Source organism: Porites lutea, chromosome 8, assembly GCF_958299795.1.
Source record: "Porites lutea chromosome 8, jaPorLute2.1, whole genome shotgun sequence".
Lineage (NCBI taxonomy): Eukaryota > Metazoa > Cnidaria > Anthozoa > Scleractinia > Poritidae > Porites > Porites lutea.
Window position 1 is genome coordinate 7,356,552 of NC_133208.1, and position 20,046 is coordinate 7,376,597.

At 37.6% G+C, this 20,046-nt stretch overlaps 2 protein-coding genes across 2 annotated transcripts in view; both read right to left on the bottom strand.

Annotated features, from left to right (window-relative positions):
- Positions 1-6,618, bottom strand: part of LOC140945159 (uncharacterized) — a 28,087-nt gene extending 21,469 nt beyond the window's left edge. Inside the window, exons 1-3 of the mRNA XM_073394220.1 lie at positions 6,573-6,618; positions 4,747-4,869; positions 4,132-4,254 (exon numbers count right to left, since the gene is read on the bottom strand). Of these exons, the coding sequence (XP_073250321.1) occupies positions 4,132-4,254; positions 4,747-4,869; positions 6,573-6,618 (292 nt within the window). The remainder of the gene's footprint in view (positions 1-4,131; positions 4,255-4,746; positions 4,870-6,572) is intronic.
- Positions 6,619-6,814: 196 nt separating this feature from the next.
- Positions 6,815-20,046, bottom strand: part of LOC140945160 (uncharacterized) — a 388,260-nt gene continuing 375,028 nt past the window's right edge. Inside the window, exons 4-6 of the mRNA XM_073394221.1 lie at positions 7,770-7,892; positions 7,156-7,278; positions 6,815-6,846 (exon numbers count right to left, since the gene is read on the bottom strand). Of these exons, the coding sequence (XP_073250322.1) occupies positions 6,815-6,846; positions 7,156-7,278; positions 7,770-7,892 (278 nt within the window). The remainder of the gene's footprint in view (positions 6,847-7,155; positions 7,279-7,769; positions 7,893-20,046) is intronic.

Here is a 20,046-nt window from a genome sequence, read left to right on the forward strand (position 1 = left end):
ATTTGGTCTTCACTTTTCCCAAACAATTTTAATTCGTCCATAAGAAAGATGTTTAACCTTCGTAACCTGTTGTTGATTTTCTCAACACCAATGTTAATGGATTCATGCACAAAACAAGTAGCCCTGGAAAATGCCTCTTCTTCTAATTAATGACTTCCGACCTCTCGCCTGATGATGATAACTCTACTTCTATGTCTGCATATCATTAATAAAAAAAAACCCTTTTCATAGTTCTCAGCTATTTCAAACATCTCCAAACACTTGACAATCCAGCTATGTGGTATCATGTCATATGCTTTCCGGTAATCACTCAAACCCAACGCCAAAATGTTGATTGTTTCTCTCAAAGGGCCGTTTCTTGCAACTTCCAATAATTACCGAGTATGGTCTGAATAAATTCGGCGCCTAAAACTGCTGTTTACATTTAGAAGTGATATAGTATGTAAAAAGTATAAAAGCCTGGTTAGTACACGTTAAGGAGGTTTGCTGGTAGGATTTTGCAAAGTAAACTGGTAGCGAACGCAAGAAATCCGGCCGGATTTTTCATTTTGGCCCTATCCCTTTAGACAGAGGGATAGTTCTCCGTAGCAACTACTACGCTTCAAAAGTGAACCACCTAAAGAAAACTAAGCCTAGGTAGTGGTGGACTGCGGTCAAGTGGATCGCTGACATGGCTCTCGCTCCCGGCTCAGACCCTTTGTTTGCTAACTTATAGATCAAGGTTCCGCTCTTCTGTCTGACCAAGAGATTGCCAGCCAAATCAACTCAGGATTCCTACAACCTATGGAGTCCTTCCAAAGGCTTGAATTCCTCCCGTCACGCAGTGAGGATTTGTCACTGCTGACCCTATCCGAACCCGCCGTTTTATCCGCTTTAAAAAGGCTTAACCCAATGAAGACGGCAGGACTAGATGTGGTAGTATGGTGAAGGCGTACGCAGGCATCCTTGTTTTCCCAGTTACAGCTGTGAAAAACAGCAGTTTCGAGGAGCAGAGACGCCCGTCATCCTGGAAGATGGTGCCTGTCCCCAAGCTAAAACCTGTTATCGACATCAACAAATATCTTCGTCCGATCTCCCTAACCTCCTTAATATTTAAACTTGCACAGGACTTTGTCGTCGCTCTCCATTTCGGCCCTGCGGTTCTGGAGGTGATTGATCCAAATCAGTATGGTTGCATCCCAGCGTCCTCTACCCTACACGCCCTTACGTACATGCTACATGTACCTGGTTGCAAGCCACCGACGGGTCTGGGGCTGCTGTGAGAGTCGTCCCGTTTGATTACAGGAAGGCCTTCGATCTCAGCGACCACACCCTACTTGTGCGCAAAGTTTTCGGCCTATCTTTTCCTCGCGCTGTTGCCCTCTGGGTGGCCGACTTCGTAACGCATAGACAACAACGCATAAAGTTGTCTAGAGACTGTTTTTATGAATGGGACCCTGTGCCCGCTGGTGTGCCTCAAGGAAACAAACTAGGCCCATCGTTATTCCTCAGGGGTTTTCAGTGTGGACACATAGAAGCACATTTTGTACGTTGATGATACTTACTAGATAGATTAAGCATCGCGTTTACGGCAAACGTAAGCAGGTTTCTCCACCAGTCGTTTTCTGTTCATTATAAATACACGAAAATCGGTAGATTCAGGCCAATTTTATCCATACTATTGATGCACAGGGTGACATTCAAAGCGAAGTTAGCGCCGTCGAGGACTGGTCACGTGAGCAATGCATGCAACTAAATGCTGACAAATGCAAGGAGATGATCATCGACTTTAAAAATAACAAACACGTCTTCAGCCCTGTTGTGGTCGACGAGAAGGAACTAGCTGTTATAATAGTGCCAAACTTTAAGGTATAACACTGTCGCGTTCACTATTGTAACAGCCTGCTCTATGGCCTGCCAGCCTACCAGCTTAATAAGCTACAGAGGGTCCAAGATGCTGCCGGTAGGTTAATTTTCTTGGAATCTAAATACTGCCACGTAAGACAGTTGCTGTATATATAATGCCAATCAAACTCAAAATTAACTTTAAGATACTACTGTTAACGTAAAAGGCTATCACTGGCTTAGCACCTTTTTATCTCCAGGAACTTATTAATCTTAAAGAAGCATGTAAATACAATTTACTCTCCGATTGTGATGCACTGCTACTAAACCCTGTGAAATCAAGACTTTAACAACGTTAGGAGATCGATCTTTTGCTGCTGCTGCTCCTCAACTATGGAATTCATGGCCCTACGCGATTAGGAGTAGCCCCTCTGTAGCATCTTTTCAAATGACACTCAAGACATTTTTATTTCAGAAAGCTTTTTGTAATTTTATGTGCTTTTTAATCTCGTTTTTAGTAGGTTTTATGCAGTTTTTTACCATTTAAGTAGTCTAGGTAATTTTATAATTTTAGCGTTGACATAAGGATGGCAGGATGTTCGGCCTGGTTTATAGTCCTTGGGAGCGGGTTACAACAAGTCACGACGGGTCCCAGATCTCTCTTTTCCTTCTTCTTGCTAGGACAGTACTTTCCTTAGTATCTTTGCTGTCCCCAACAATGCTGTTTTCTGGATAACTTCCAACCTCACGTTCACGCCGATTCTCTTCATGTACTCCGTAAACTTATTATTATTATTATTATTATTATTATTATTATTATTATTATTATTATTATTATTATTATTATTATTATTATTAGCGATCTCAAGTGTTACGTTTATATAATATACAACTATCCTCCGAAGGGGAGGTGATCAGAATAGTCAGGTAGGATATACCTAGACGCGAAGCGTCGAGGTATATATCTAGCGCTATGAACCGACCCTGAGTGGGATAGTTGTTTTAATATTAACCAAATCAGTTGGATAAAAATCACTTAGTTCGAGTTTGTTTACGTTTTAATTTACAATGTTTCGGGGATCATTTGTTATGATTTTGTTCCAAATTCAGTAAGAAAATTCTCTTCTAGCGACCAATAAACACCGACAAGCCAAATTTTTCCTCTTTCTTGGTATTTGTTGGTGCAGCTGCTACATTTACTGCTAAAATTTCATCGTTCGAAGCTGTCGCGAAACGAGAAGAAGAATCCCGTCATGAACAAATGAAACAGTGAATATCCAAGGATATTCCTAGTTACGGGAGCCTACCAGAACACGCGAAAATTGCTATCCTCTGATTTGGCGAATACTAAATGAAACTATTAACAAAGCAAATAAGCGTTTGCATTTTTTGGTTCAGCTTGAGCTGTAAAGATATTGTTGACTTCCGCTGTACAGTAATGAGACCCGTTCTAGAATATCGCTCGTCCATTTTCCACCATAGCCTACCCGACTGTCTAAGTGAGCGTGTACAAAAAAAAGCGCTCTCCATAATAGCGCCTGATAAATCATACAAACACTGTTAAGTCAGTTTTGGTCTCAGCACTTTATATGATAGGCGTAACGATCAGTGTATTAAGCTGTTTATAATAGTATATCCTCGGATCAGCACAAATTCGCTTGCCTGCTTTAACCGAACCACCAAGGCTACTACAATACCAGACAGGAGAGAGTTTACGACTTACCCCGCTTTCGCACAAACCGCTGCAAAAATTCGTTCAAACCAGCCATGTTCGGTCGTCCAAACATGTTATTATAATGTAAGATTAAGAGTTATAACGTTATTTTTCCTTTCTTTCTCAGTTCTTCATTATCATTATTCCTAATTGACAAAATTGAAATTAGTCTTTTACAATTATTTTATACTTTTTATTGCATTGTAAATAATTAAACAATTCAGTCTGCTGCGATTTGATTATTTTATTATCTATGATCTATCTTTACTAGGAGAAGTAACGCCTTCAATGGATTGATCAGATGTACTAAACTTCGATCAAGCTGGATTGAGTCACCGCAAGATTGAGGATAACATCTTCTTCGCTCTACATAATTCTTCACGTCCTACTCAGCCTCATTTAGTAGTTGCTAATGATGACAACGATCACTTTGTCGATCAAAGGCTACACTTCAAACTCTTATTTTTTACATTTGGAAATGTCTCTTTTGAATTCTATTCAGGGACTCAAACGCGTGAATTCGAGACAATATAATACTGAATTAATAGCCTTAACATTAAGACGATACAAGGTTTTTACTGATATATAATCACCTGTGCAGTTAACTCCATTCCCATAATACCCTGGTTTGCAAGTGCACTCGAAAGATCCTTCAGTGTTATTGCAAGCTGCATTGGCATCACAGTTGTGCTCTCCTGTTATACACTCGTTTCCGTCTGCAAATCAGATGCAGGACTAAATCATCAAAACTGATTTACTTAACCTTTTATTTTCTAGGATTGGTTTCGATAAGAAGAGAGAGGGAGAGAGAGATTTCTGGCTATACTGAAAAGCAAAAACTTTTTTGCTATATATTGAGCAGGTGAAAAATTCACAAAAAAAATTAATGACATCACGTGTATAGATAGCGGATTAGCGAGACCTAAGGAAGCAAGATATTATAGAATGCAATCTTGTAGGGGCACAATATAATAGCACATTAAAAAAACACATTAACACATTAAAAAATTGCATACAGATACTGTAAATCACAAACCTTTATAATGCAAGCGTATTTCCATACTTATTCAGCTTAAACTGAAAAACAAACTGTAGCTCTAGGGACTAAGCTGTATACTACCTTGTGGGTGAACTTGGCTCTAATGCGAGATAAATGGAGTTGATTAGAAAAAGATTTATTATAAAGAAGACCGAGGTATTGATTTCACCTGTGCAGTTAACTCCATCCCCAGAATACCCTGGCTTGCAGATGCACTCAAAGGATCCTTTAGTGTTTTTGCAATTAGCGTTTGCATGACAGTTGTGCTTTCCTGCTTCACATTCATTTATATCTGGAAAAAAGAAGTCAGGCACTGAATTATCAAAACTGACTTAGTTTTTCTTTCACAGCAATTACTGTGGCCTACCATAATAGCCATTTGATGCGATCAATTTTCATTTTCAAAACAGGTCAATCCTCAAACCTTTTTCCTTTGAAATTTATTTTCATATCAAAAGGCTTCGCAATTTGCGTCGTTTTAAGACAAAAGCTCGAGTCAACTCGAAAATAGCCTATTAGAATTACAATATACCTGACTTATTATTTAGCAATTAATGAGTGAGGCTGAGTAGGATATGAAGAATTAAGCAAATCGAGGAGGGTGTTATCCACAGAGGCCGAAGGCCGAGGTGGATAACACCCTTAAAAATTCGCTATAACAATAACACAAATGCGCTATTTATTTTCTTATTTAAAACATTAACCCCCACATATTAGTATTTTTAAAAAGAGGAAGACCTAGTGTACACAACTATAGTTAAAAAGGTCTGAATTTAGGTTTTGTGTCCGAATGAAGACTTCCTGAAAACCGTCTAATTTCACGTTTAAAACCAGTGAAATTTTGATATTTTGGGTCGAGACGGTTTTTTATTGTTTGTGGCCGTTACAAAGAATACTTTAAGAAACTAACCTCATTTTATTTCATTACACACCTTAGGCTTACTGCTCACAAAAAAGGAGCGAAATCGAGATTTGACCGTGGCCGTGATTTTTCCGATTTCGTTTGATTTTTTCTCAGCGCTTAAAAGCGCTGATAAAAATAGCAATATTGATAACGGCGCTATATAAGTTTCATTACTATTATTATTATTATTATTATTATTATTATTATTATTATTATTATTATTATTATTATTATTATTATTATTATTATTATTATTATTATGTTCATTCCTTGTAGACTCAGGCAGGATGTTCGGCCTGGTTTATAGTCCTTGGGAGCGGGTTACAACAAGTCACTACGGGTCCCGGGTCTCTCTTTTCCTTCTTCTTACAGGGACAGTACTTTGCTTAGTGAACGTTATCCAGAAAGCAGCATACGGTTGGCGACAGCAAAGATACTAAGGAAAGTACTGTCCCTACTATTATTATTATTATTGTTATTATTAACGATCTCAAGTGGAACGTTTATATAATATACAACTATCCTCCAAAGGGAAGGTGATCAGAATAGTGGGGGAGCAGCTGCTTCAGTTACCGCTAAAATTTCATCTTTCGAAACTGTCGCGCGTGAACGGTAAGCAGAATCCCGTCCCAAACAGTGAATATCCAAGGATGTTCCTCGTTACGGAAGCCAATCAGAACGCGCGAAAATTGCTATCCACTGATTTGGTGAATACTAAATGAAACTATTAAGAACGCAAATAAGCGTTTGTATTTTTTTGGTTCAGCTTGAGCTGTAAAGATATTGTTGACTTCCACTGTAGAGTAATAAGATTCGTACTAGAATATTGCTCGCCCATTTTCCACCGTAGTTTACCCGACTGTCTAAGTGAGCGTGTACAAAAAAAAGCGCTCTCCATAATAGCGCCTGATAAATCATACAAACACTGTTAAGTCAGTTTTGGTCTCAGCACTTTATATAATAGGCGTAACGATCAGTGTATTAAGCTGTTTATAATAGTATATCCTCGGATCAGCACAAATTCGCTTGCCTGCTTTAACCGAACCACCAAGGCTACTACAATACCAGACAGGAGAGAGTTTACGACTTACCCCGCTTTCGCACAAACCGCTGCAAAAATTCGTTCAAACCAGCCATGTTCGGTCGTCCAAACATGTTATTATAATGTAAGATTAAGAGTTATAACGTTATTTTTCCTTTCTTTCTCAGTTCTTCATTATCATTATTCCTAATTGACAAAATTGAAATTAGTCTTTTACAATTATTTTATACTTTTTATTGCATTGTAAATAATTAAACAATTCAGTCTGCTGCGATTTGATTATTTTATTATCTATGATCTATCTTTACTAGGAGAAGTAACGCCTTCAATGGATTGATCAGATGTACTAAACTTCGATCAAGCTGGATTGAGTCACCGCAAGATTGAGGATAACATCTTCTTCGCTCTACATAATTCTTCACGTCCTACTCAGACTCATTTAGTAGTTGCTAATGATGACAACGATCACTTTGTCGATCAAAGGCTACACTTCAAACTCTTATTTTTTACATTTGGAAATGTCTCTTTTAAATTCTATTCAGGGACTCAAACGCGTGAATTCGAGACAATGTAATACTGAATTAATAGCCTTAACATTAAGACGATACAAGTTTTTACTGATATATAATCACCTGTGCAGTTAACTCCATTCCCATAATACCCTGGTTTGCAAGTGCACTCGAAAGATCCTTCAGTGTTATTGCAAGCTGCATTGGCATCACAGTTGTGCTCTCCTGTTATACACTCGTTTCCGTCTGCAAATCAGATGCAGGACTAAATCATCAAAACTGATTTACTTAACCTTTTATTTTCTAGGATTGGTTACGATAAGAAGAGAGAGGGAGAGAGAGATTTCTGGCTATACTGAAAAGCAAAAACTTTTTTGCTATATATTGAGCAGGTGAAAAATTCACAAAAAAAATTATGACATCACGTGTATAGATAGCGGATTAGCGAGACCTAAGGAAGGAAGATATTATAGAATGCAATCTTGTAGGGGCACAATATAATAGCTCATTAAAAAAACACATTAACACATTAAAAAATTGCATACAGATACTGTAAATCACAAACCTTTATAATGCAAGCGTATTTCCATACTTATTCAGCTTAAACTGAAAAACAAACTGTAGCTCTCGGGTCTAAGCTGTATACTACCTTGTGGGTGAACTTGGTTCTAATGCGAGATAAATGGAGTTGATTAGAAAAAGATTTATTATAAAGAAGACCGAGGTATTGATTTCACCTGTGCAGTTAACTCCATCCCCAGAATACCCTGGCTTGCAGATGCACTCAAAGGATCCTTTAGTGTTTTTGCAATTAGCGTTTGCATGACAGTTGTGCTTTCCTGCTTCACATTCATTTATATCTGGAAAAAAGAAGTCAGGCACTGAATTATCAAAACTGACTTAGTTTTTCTTTCACAGCAATTACTGTGGCCTACCATAATAGCCATTTGATGCGATCAATTTTCATTTTCAAAACAGGTCAATCCTCAAACCTTTTTCCTTTGAAATTTATTTTCATATCAAAAGGCTTCGCAATTTGCGTCGTTTTAAGACAAAAGCTCGAGTCAACTCGAAAATAGCCTATTAGAATTACAATATACCTGACTTATTATTTAGCAATTAATGAGTGAGGCTGAGTAGGATATGAAGAATTAAGCAAATCGAGGAGGGTGTTATCCACAGAGGCCGAAGGCCGAGGTGGATAACACCCTTAAAAATTCGCTATAACAATAACACAAATGCGCTATTTATTTTCTTATTTAAAACATTAACCCCCACATATTAGTATTTTTAAAAAGAGGAAGACCTAGTGTACACAACTATAGTTAAAAAGGTCTGAATTTAGGTTTTGTGTCCGAATGAAGACTTCCTGAAAACCGTCTAATTTCACGTTTAAAACCAGTGAAATTTTGATATTTTGGGTCGAGACGGTTTTTTATTGTTTGTGGCCGTTACAAAGAATACTTTAAGAAACTAACCTCATTTTATTTCATTACACACCTTAGGCTTACTGCTCACAAAAAAGGAGCGAAATCGAGATTTGACCGTGGCCGTGATTTTTCCGATTTTGTTTGATTTTTTCTCAGCGCTTAAAAGCGCTGATAAAAATAGCAATATTGATAACGGCGCTATATAAGTTTCATTACTATTATTATTATTATTATTATTATTATTATTATTATTATTATTATTATTATTATTATTATTATTATTATTATTATTATTATTATGTTCATTCCTTGTAGACTCAGGCAGGATGTTCGGCCTGGTTTATAGTCCTTGGGAGCGGGTTACAACAAGTCACTACGGGTCCCAGGTCTCTCTTTTCCTTCTTCTTACAGGGACAGTACTTTGCTTAGTGAACGTTATCCAGAAAGCAGCATACGGTTGGCGACAGCAAAGATACTAAGGAAAGTACTGTCCCTACTATTATTATTATTATTGTTATTATTAACGATCTCAAGTGGAACGTTTATATAATATACAACTATCCTCCAAAGGGAAGGTGATCAGAATAGTGGGGGAGCAGCTGCTTCAGTTACCGCTAAAATTTCATCTTTCGAAACTGTCGCGCGTGAACGATAAGCAGAATCCCGTCCCAAACAGTGAATATCCAAGGATGTTCCTCGTTACGGAAGCCAATCAGAACGTGCGAAAATTGCTATCCACTGATTTGGTGAATACTAAATGAAACTATTAAGAACGCAAATAAGCGTTTGTATTTTTTTGGTTCAGCTTGAGCTGTAAAGATATTGTTGACTTCCGCTGTAGAGTAATAAGATCTGTACTAGAATATTGCTCGCCCATTTTCACCGTAGCCTACCCGACTAGCGTACTGTCTAAGTGAGCGTGTACAAAAAAAAGCGCTCTCCATAATAGCGCCTGATACATCATACAAACACTGTTTAGTCAGTTTTGGTCTCAGAACTATATATAATAGGCGTAACGATCAGTGTATTCAGCTGTTTATAATAGTATATCCTCGGATCAGCACAAATTCGCATGCTTGCTTTCTCCGAACCACCAAGGCTACTACAATACCAGACAGGAGAGAGTTTACGACTTGCCCTCCTTTCGCACAAACCGCTGCAAAAATTCGTTCAAACCAGCCATGTGCGGTCGTCCAAACATGTTATTATAGTGTAAGATTAAGTGTTATTACGTTATTTTTCCTTTCTTTTTCAGTTCTTCATTATCATTATTCTTAATTAACAAAATTGTAATTAGTCTTTTACCATTATTTTATACCTTTTGTTGTCAGTATCGTAAATAATTAAACAATTCAGCCTTCAGCCGGCTGCGACTTGATTATTTTATTATCTATGATCTATCTTCACTGGGAGAAGTAACGCTTTCAGTGGATTGATCAGATGTACTAAACTTCGATCAAGCTGGATTGAGCCACCGCAAGATTGAGGATAACATCTTCTTCGCTCTACATAATTCTTCACGTCCTACACAGCCTCATTCAGTAATTACTAAATAATTATGACAACGATCACTTTGTCGATCAAAGGCTACACTTCAAACTCTTATTTGTACATTTGGAAATGTCTCTTTTGAATTCTACTCAGGGACTCAAACGCGTGAACTCGAGACAATATAATACTGAATTAATAGCCTTAACATTAAGACGATACAGGCCTTTACTGAAATATAATCACCTGTGCAGTTAACTCCGTTCCCATAATACTCTGGTTTGCAAGTGCACTCGAAAGAGCCTTCAGTGTTATTGCAAGCTGCATTGGCATCACAGTTGTGCTCTCCTGTTATACACTCGTTTACGTCTGCAAATCAGATGCAGGACTAAATCATCAAAACTGATTTACTTAACTTTTTATTTTCTAGGATTGGTTACGATAAGAAGAGAGAGGGAGAGAGAGATTTCTGGCTATACTGAAAAGCAAAAACATTTTTGCTATATATTGAGCAGGTGAAAAAAATTCACAAAAAAATTAATGACATTACGTGTATAGATAGAGGATTAGCGAGACCTAAGGAAGCAAGATATTAGAGAATGCAATCTTGTAGGGGCACAATATAATAGCACATTAAAAAAACTTAAATATTTCAAGCATGTATATGGGTCAAATTGCATAAAGATACTGCAAATCACAAACTTCTATAATGCAAGGGCATTTCCATACTTATTCATCTTAAACTGAAGAACAAACTGTAGCTCTAGGGACTAAGCTGCATACTACCTTGTGGCTGACCTTGGCTCTAATGCGAGATAAATGGAGTTGATTAGAAAAATATTCATTATAAAGAAGACCGAGGTATTGTTTTCACCTGTGCAGTTAACTCCATTCCCAGAATACCCTGGCTTGCAGGTGCACTCAAAGGATCCTTTAGTGTTTTTGCAAAAAGCGTTTGCATGACAGTTGTGCTTTCCTGTTTCACACTCATTTTCATCTGCAATTCAAAAGTCAGGCACTGAATCAAAAAACTGATTTACTTTTCTTTTCTTTTATTTCAAGTAACTTTGTCCTGTCATAATAACAGTTATCTGCCTTATTATAGGAAATTAACGCTTGATGAAATTTAGTGAAAACGACTTTCAAAAGAGGAAATCAGAGGAAATCATAATGCAAAAGAGGTTGTTTTGTTTTGTTTTTTTTTTTGATACGATTTTCATTGACCTCTCAGCCAGGCGCTACCTCTCTTCCTGCGTGTCTCCCTCTCGCGCTCCGACCTTCCTTGAGCCCATGCTACGTTCTGGATCAGGTTAAAGCCCCTGTTAAGCAGGCTAGAGTCATTGCGAGTTCCAGGTAACATCTGGTACTTAATATAAAAAATTAGCGTCCCACACAGGCCTTTCTAAAATAGTCGGTCTTGTGGAGAGGAACTATATATATGACTCACCTAATAACGTCTGCGTGAGAGGCTAATTATGATATAGGGAGTTTGTAAGCAAAGGCGTTGAGCAACGTACGTCAACCAGTTGTTGTCTGTTTTCATTCTTGTTCGGTAGTTTCCCATTTTTTTTCGGGCAAGCCTTCACTATAATAGTTACGACACTGAAAAGAGGTAGGCAATAAAAATTTGGTAGTTTTTATGTATATTAAAAGGGATAAGGATTTACTTCCAGTTGGCGTGCGTCGCTCAAAGAAAACCCGTTTCACCTTAAAGCGCCAAGAAAGCTTAAAATGGAAAATTGTAAGGACGCTAACTTAACATAAACAAAAGACGTGGCTACGAAACATTTGAATGTTTCAATTAAGAGATCTTAAAGGGGATGTTACCTGTACATTTGTGTTGTCCACTTTTAAAATACCCTTTTTGACAGTAACACGCGAAGGATCCTTTAGTGTTAACGCACAATGAAATAGCCTCATCACATTGGTGTTTTTCTGTATTACACTCGTCTACGTCTGGAAATAAATAAGGCTAAATTATCAGACTGACCAAGCTCGATTTTTATTCATATCGAATGAGAGATAGTAGTGCAATGCATTCCAACGGTAACCCTGAAATTTTCTACGCTTGAATTAATTTTTCCAAAACAAATTCAATGGCAAGGAGCACTTATTTTGTTTATTTTGTTTCATGCTACTTATAACAACATGTCACTTAGATAAATACGAAACTAGTTTGGAGCTTTCTTATTGGCTTATTTCTTATTTCTGCTGCAACATACTACTAAAGTTTAGATCCTGTAAGTTCACGCTGCGTATGTAGGTTTGTTACCTGCACAGTTGACACCATCCCCAGAATATCCTCGTTTGCAAGTACACGTGAAGGAACGCTTGGTGTTGGTGCAGTATGCATCATCGTGGCAGTTATGAAGTCCTGTTTCACACTCGTCTACAAATCAGCAAGTAGAAGTTACTTATAAGAATTTCTTTCTTCCTTTACCGATAAAGTTAGTTTTCACACTTTAAGCCGGCTTAACAGTTGTTTTGATTATTTGTATTTGCAACAATGTTTGAGCTCAAACAACTGAGATCATGATCTCCTGGTTCAAATTATTATAAACTATGAAAAATATATATATCTGTTGACGTACTTTCACCAAGAATCCTATTGAGAAAACGTTGGTCTGAATACTCCAATCAAGAAACGTTGCATGCCTTAGGGCCCCTTGTCGTATCGTGTTGCTAGGCTACGGGGTTGCTATGCAAGTGAAATTGAACTTCTGGTCTTAGTATTTTGCGTGCTTTTGGACTGACCTCCGTGCGGGATAATTGTGAGTTTAGGTAACAGGATGGCAGGAAGAAGAGGACGTCAAAACGCTTGTGCATGACAAAAGTGACAGGCTAGGACTAGTACCTACGCGTTTTGTCGTGATATATTCACCTAACATTAACGTTTACTAGTCTTTACAAAAAAATTCCGTTTAAAGGAGAGTGAAGTTTAGCGAAAAGTTGTTTCAAACAAAATTATTGTCACGCTTGTTTGCCGTCTTCTTTCCTCTCCCGTCCGGTCACGTAATTAAGTTCACTAAGAGTGAGCTTACGCAACAGTACGGGAGAGGAAGGAAGAAGGCATACCTTGTGTAACAAGCGTGAAAATAATTTTGTTCAAAAAACTTTTCCGCCGAACTTCCCCTTTCTTTAAACGGGTCTTTTTTCAAAAGGCCAGAAAACATTAACTTAAGTGAAGATCACCACAAAACACGTAAGTAATAGACCTGTCACGTTTGTCGCATACAAGCGTTTTACAATCCTCTTCTTTCTGCCGTCTTGATGCGTAAAAGCGGTATTGGCTCTTTTTCGTTTACGCTAACGTTTAGTCTGAGCTCCGCTGTTACTAGTCGGCAAGTTTTTGTTTCACAGCTAAGTTCTGCTTTTATTGAAAAGCTGTTCTCAAGATCAGTTGTCTTGCACGCGGACAGTTTTACAAATCTTTTTTCGCATTTCCTAATAAAACAGTAATACTGGAAATCCATGAAATGCTGGTTCGGATTTTTTAACAATCGGACGTACACGCAAATTCATACTCCCACCGTGGTACAAGGGGAGGGGGTTGATGGAACCCCTCCTCAGGAGTTTTTGATATGTTGCACTATTTCGAAAAGATTTTGCCTTTAGTGGAAAGCCTCTGATCTTCTCTACAAGATGAGGAAAATTTATGTGTGGTGGCGCTGCTGGAGGCCTGTGACGTCACCAACAATGAACGCCATCTAGGCCACCGTCTTGGGTGGATTTTACCAGGAATTAGAAGTCAGGTTAAAATCGCAAAAAAGTTGAAAAAACATGCGTTTTCACTCCAAAATGGCTTGACCACCTGCAACATCAGTGGCTTTATACCTTAGTTGGTTAGAGCGTTGCACCGGTATCGCAGGTCACGGGTTCAAATGCCATTAAAGTCCTGAATTTTTCTCAGGCTTCTTACGTAATTGCATATATAAATTGCGGTCACTTCCGCGAGGATCATTCTTCATTTGATTTCATTTCCGCAGTTCTCCAATATGATTTATTTGATATACATTTGTTACAAGGAAACTATGTCTAATCAGAGGTTACTACTACATTGCATTTTTACCCACTTCTCACAAAAGTCACAAAACGGCTCATGGACTAGAAATCATTTGTCAACAATGTTTACCATTACTGGTTCCAAGTCCGAAAATTTTGTGCGTTTTGAGAAAAGACTAAAACTGGTATAAATGTTTTCTGCAGGTTTCTTGCTTGCTCTCTTTCATTCCTTTATTATCTAGTCCAACTTATAGCCTCTTAATCCATGGAATTGTGCCTTGTAGTTAGCTTTCGGGAATAGGGGGAAATCAAATTGAAAAGAGTAGTGGACAAATAGCGAAATTGGCAGTGGATTTTTGCCCAAAATGTTTGTTTATAACTCTGACAGGATAAGTCAAGATTTCCATAATAAGGTAGCAGTGTGCCAAGTTCTTATTAACCTCCGCCGTCTGGTTAGCTCAGCCGGGAGAGCGCTGGTCTGCTGAGCTGGAGGTCGCGGGTTCAAATCCCGACCGCAAAAACACTCAGGCTCTTTAAATTACTGAGAAGCAAGTGCTGCCTTTGTAATGACATCTGCAAACGGTTAGACTTTCTTGAGACTTCTAGGATATAAGGACGAAAACCCGTTGGTCCCATCTCACACAGCACTTTCACTTATCTGGTACGAGTAAGAGTAAGGGACGTTGACCCCGTGGTGTGCCCAACCTCTCCTGGGCTTTGTGAGTTATCTGTAAAGAGAGATATCGATCTTGTAACCTGATGATCTTCCTTCTGGAGTCGAAATGACTACCTGCGGACATACAATGTATGTATGTATAACTTCCTGGATTCCCTGCTTACCAACTAAATGGCTTAAACTAAAAGGGTAAGTCAAAGTGGTTTTAGAAATGCAAACTCTATATATTGTTCCATATGGAACATTCCCAACTGCCCCAAAGGGTTCAGCTATTCAAAAGGGCATGCAATTCGCGCGGAAGGACTTGCTCATCCAAGGTTTTTATTATTGTTGTTGTTGTTGTTGTTATTGTTTTTTCATTTTTTAACTTACCTAAGCAGGTCATTTCAATTTCTCTGGCGATTTCTTCCATTAACTGTCTGTTCCTTTCCCGCTCTTTAATAAACTCCTCTTCCTCTTTTGTCTTCGGAACAGGACAAACTGCAAACCAGCAACACATATGAACAGTAAATTTAAATTTGTAAGCTAACGATATTTTATCAATCGTGCAAAACAATAATAAATTAATATAACAATTAAAATAAATTATTATATTATAATAATAAATAATGACGTTAATAGAAAAATGACGATAAAACAATTATGACAATAATAATAATAACAATAATAATAATAATAATAATAATAATAATAATAATAATAAGGGACCAGTCATAATTTAAGTTGGAGGGGGGGTTGAGGAGAAATTGGGGGGCCTTCAATTTTTTTTGGATGGAATATGGGGGGCCTTAAAATGCCAAAAGATGACTTTGGGGGGGTCTTCAAGTTTCTTTTAAGTAGCATCCCTACTGAGAAGCATGATGCTTGAGTATTAAAGGACCTGATTTTGATTCAGTTTTACACAAAGTCCTATATTGTGTAATACTAAAACAATTTCATCAGCATTTTGACAAAAAGATTTAATGCTCAAATAGTAGGTGCATCAACACAACATCTATTATTGTGTAACACTGAAACAATTTCATCGGCATTTTAAGAAATGATTATATGCATAAAGTCATGTTATGCAATCTCACTATCCGAATCCATTTCTATTTGTAGATGAGGATGATGTGGACTCACTGTCTGTGTCACTGTCAAGTTTTTTGCTATGAGAGCATGTACTGCTCATATAAAAAGCAGTAAGCTTTAGCTGATTATCTTCTTTCTTCCTTGAAGCGGTCCTGTCGGCCTCTAACCTTTCGATCTCTTGTCTTATCTCAATTATAACACAATCACTGATATATATCCTTGCTCTATAAGCTAGGTGAAATCTCTTTCTCAGTTTAGTGTGAATTGCTTCTCTGTTGAGGTTATTACTCCATGTCCTATGCTGACCAGCAAGATGACGAATCACTCTCAGATGACGATTATGTAGTTGGCACATTCGGAAGTGACAGTGAGTAAGAACGGTAAAGTAAAGAAAATGTTATTTGTTATTACCCTTTGGGTATTATGTAAGAAAGGAGGGCCCTCAAATCTTTTAACATGATTGAAGGGGGGGGGGGGTACCTAAAAACATGGGTGCTTTTGAGTAGGGGTCTGGAAATAATTTGGGATAAAAAACAATTTCTCCTCCACCCCCCCCCCCCCCCCCCTCCAACTTAAATTATAACTGGTCCCTAATAATAATAACTCTCCGTCTATTAAAGAGAGGTGTCCCGGTAATAGAGAGTCAAAGTAGATGGCGCCAGTAATTACAAGAATATTCGCAATAAATACAGTCCACATATATTTTACTTGTGCAAAACAATAAAAAAAACGAATCAATGTACTGGAAAGGTGGAATCGGAACAAGGCTACAAAGTAAAAAAAATTCAGTATTTGCTTCTTTTAACAACAGTTTATACTCAAGCAAAACAAATAATAATACAGTAGAACCCCGATAACCCGAACTCGGATATCTCGAACTCCTCGATCACTAACTCAAACTAAGTCCAATTTCCCTTGGATTTCATCCCACTTTCTAGTCATTTTCACTCAGTCAACTCGAACTCGGAAAACTAAAATTCCTCGCCATCTCGAACTAAAATTCCTTTTCCTTCACCAAAAAATAACTGCAACATGGTAAATTAAATTTTTTGATCGACCCCGATAACTCGCTTACTCGAACTGTTTTTCGTTTGCCGTCAGAGTTCTAGTCTGCTACACAGCCGTTTTTAGGTCGTCACGCAATGCTCCAATTCGTTATAATGGTTTGTTTTTTATATCACCATTTGAAGTTCCCATTAGGCTCAAAGAGTTCAGCTAAAAGACGGAGAAGATAGCTGTTTCACAGGTTAAGAGGTTCTCCATGAGGCGTTTAGAATATACGAGCTGTAAGAAGACGCGTACTGTATTTGGATGGGTATGTAATAATTACTTGTCATGTAGTGCACCTACATTTCCGTTTTGCGGTATTTTTCATTACCTAAAGCACTTCTCAAGGGACCGTTGACGGTTTTGAAAGTGTCCGCTGTCCTTCTTAGACCCTGTTTACATGGAGTGGGGGACCCCGATCTAGTGGGGTAAGTTTCTTTTGTTTTGTGTCCCCCAGAGCGTGAAAACAAAAAAAAAAAGGAACCCCACTAGACCGAGGTCCCCCAGTCCATGTAAACAGGCCCTTAGAGAGGTTTCCGCCTTATAGAGAGCATAGTTAAAGTCAAATGACTGGACAATGACAGGGCCCAGCACCAGGGGGTTGTCCGATTTAAAGAGTTGTTTGTAGAGCAAGATTTTCTCAAATACAAATTTATTTCAAATCCATGAAGTAAGAAAAAAATAGAGCAAGGCAATTCATGAAAGGACTTCTGCTGTACGTAAGAAATTTTGCGAAATGTTGATCGCACATTTTTGAAGTGTTAAATTAAAAAATAATAATAAAACAATGAAGTTGTTAACATGCATATTCACAAATTTTACATCGCCCGTAAAACACCTTGTTTACCCCCAAGAATCGTGCACAGTAAATTGTCTTCAATTTCTCTTATGATGACCGCTTACTCATACAGGGAAAAATTGAAAACAATTCTCATGCAAATTTTATGGACGGTATAAAAATTATGGTGAATAAATCCTCGGAATGATGTTTTAGGGAAAGTATAAAAATGAAAATTTAAGCGGCTTTCTGTACATGAAGCAAGACAGGATGTTGAAATAAAATGGTGACAATCCGCAGGTGCGCAATTAAATTTTTGTCGTAGTTATTACCTCCATGATTTACATCTTCCTCTTTTATCATCGCGACTGGGAACACGATAACGAAAATAATGAATAATGTTTTCATGCCTGCCATCTCCCAATCTGTTGAAAACAAAATAATCATGGTTCATAGCATGTCACTGAATTTATTTCGTGGGTGTTAAAGAGTTATGCACGCAAAGTTTAATAACCACGAGTAAGCGGGGGGGGGGGGAGGGAAGGAAGGGGGTACCCCTGAGAAATAAGCTTTGATAGCTTGTTCTCGCAAAAGTCGCATGATATGCTACTTGCAGTGCTCGTATATATCTAAAATAATTCTGCCTTTTTTGTAAATTAAGCTCGTTTCAGCAAAAAAAAAAAAAAAAAAAAATGCCGAAATTATGCTTTTCACTTTTTACTTTAAAAAAAAAAAACACCACAATGCTTCATTTACAAGTATATGGCAAATTCATTTACCCTGTTTAAAGGAGCTGTGTCACGAAATTCAGCCAAATTAGGAAGTTTCAAAATGCCCCTTAAATCATGAGAAACATAAAAATAACCGCTTAAAACTTTAAAGGAAGGTTAAAATAACATAAGAGAAACAACAGATGCCACGGATGGGCAAAACTGAAGAAGACTGAAACGGATTGAAATTAGGGTTTTTGAAAACTGTTCAGCCTAGCAGTTTTTCAATTTTGGTCCCTGCTGCTTGCAAGTTCAAAAATAATGCTCAGGAGACATGTTTGTTTGTCTCGGATTTCTGATTTTGTCATTTACACGTAATTTCTTTGCTTACTCTGCTTAATTTAAGTTCCATAGCGATCGAGGGTGAGTAATTGGCAAAATTAAACAAAATGAACTGGACTGCCGTGACACAGCCCCTTTAAATCAAGAAACTTTAAGAGTCTGACAAGTATAAAAACTCAAACAATAAACAACCAGCACGCGGACGCCACCCCAGGTAACCACAGACAAATAAATGATTTCGTTACTTAGATTTGCCTGTAACACAGATCTCGGACCAAAAACATTGGTTGCATGTTCAATAAATGACAATTTTTGTACTGCAAAATTATACCAAAAAGTACAAATTATGCTAGCAGTGCTTTTTTTTCAAAAAATCGATGAAAATTATGCTCGTAGTGACTAATTGTGCCATAAGTTATGCTAGTCCAATCTTTCAAAGCCTACTGGAAATTGCCGGTGATGCCACGATGCATAATTCCTTAAATCCCTTACCCTATTTCCCATATATGCATTACCCTGGTCAGGGTAAAAACTGGGGCCTTTTAAAATCTCTCTCCTATTTGCAGGCAATAACGTTAATTATCTATGCAACTAATCTACATAATTGTATGATCCTATCAGAAACTTCAATGAGGAGTTCCCCCGGAGACGGAGACAGATTATTATAAAGAAGTACCCCAGGGAATTATACAGTCCGTTCGCAGATCACCCTGGTGTTTAATTGATCAAACAAACTCAATTTCAAAAAGTCTGTTCAAGCTTTCTGGGGGACCGCGGAGACAGGGAGTTAGAACAAAAAAAAAATAGAAAAATAGAAGCGAATTAAACTGCAGTCTTAAAAATACTTCTTGACACTATATCTTTCAAGAATTTTTATTTTTATTTTTGCATTTTTGTAAGTCGTGAATACCACATAAAATTTTGAATATATTTTCCGAGAAAACATGGATAAAATGAAATTTGAACTTGTTCTATGACACGGTTGTTTTACTGAAAAAAATAACTTCTTTCCCTTCAAAACAATGCATTTTTTTTTTCAGAGAAAGATCCGAGCGGCATTTTGCTCAGTTGTTTAAGTTTGATTCTAGTTCAAGTTTCAGAAATATTTCAATCAATAAAAAAAACAGAATTCCTTATTACATAAAATATATCGTCGTTTTGGGGAAAAAATAATTATAATATAGATAAATAAACAAATAAAGAATAAAGTAAATAAATAAAGAATGGACCGGTCGAAACCGACCAGAGAATAGAGAAACTCATGGCCATCAAGGTTCACGTAAATACTAGTTATAAATTATCTACATTATGGATCCGAGTATGTGTTCATAAAAAAACAAGTCTCTCGTTAGGCGAAGGGAAAGTCTGTTAAGCTTGCGTCTTGTCGCCATGATAAGTCGGTGCCCATGCAACACCCGATATTTTTCGTTCTTTTTTATTTATACAGCAAATGTCGCTGATGGAAGAAAA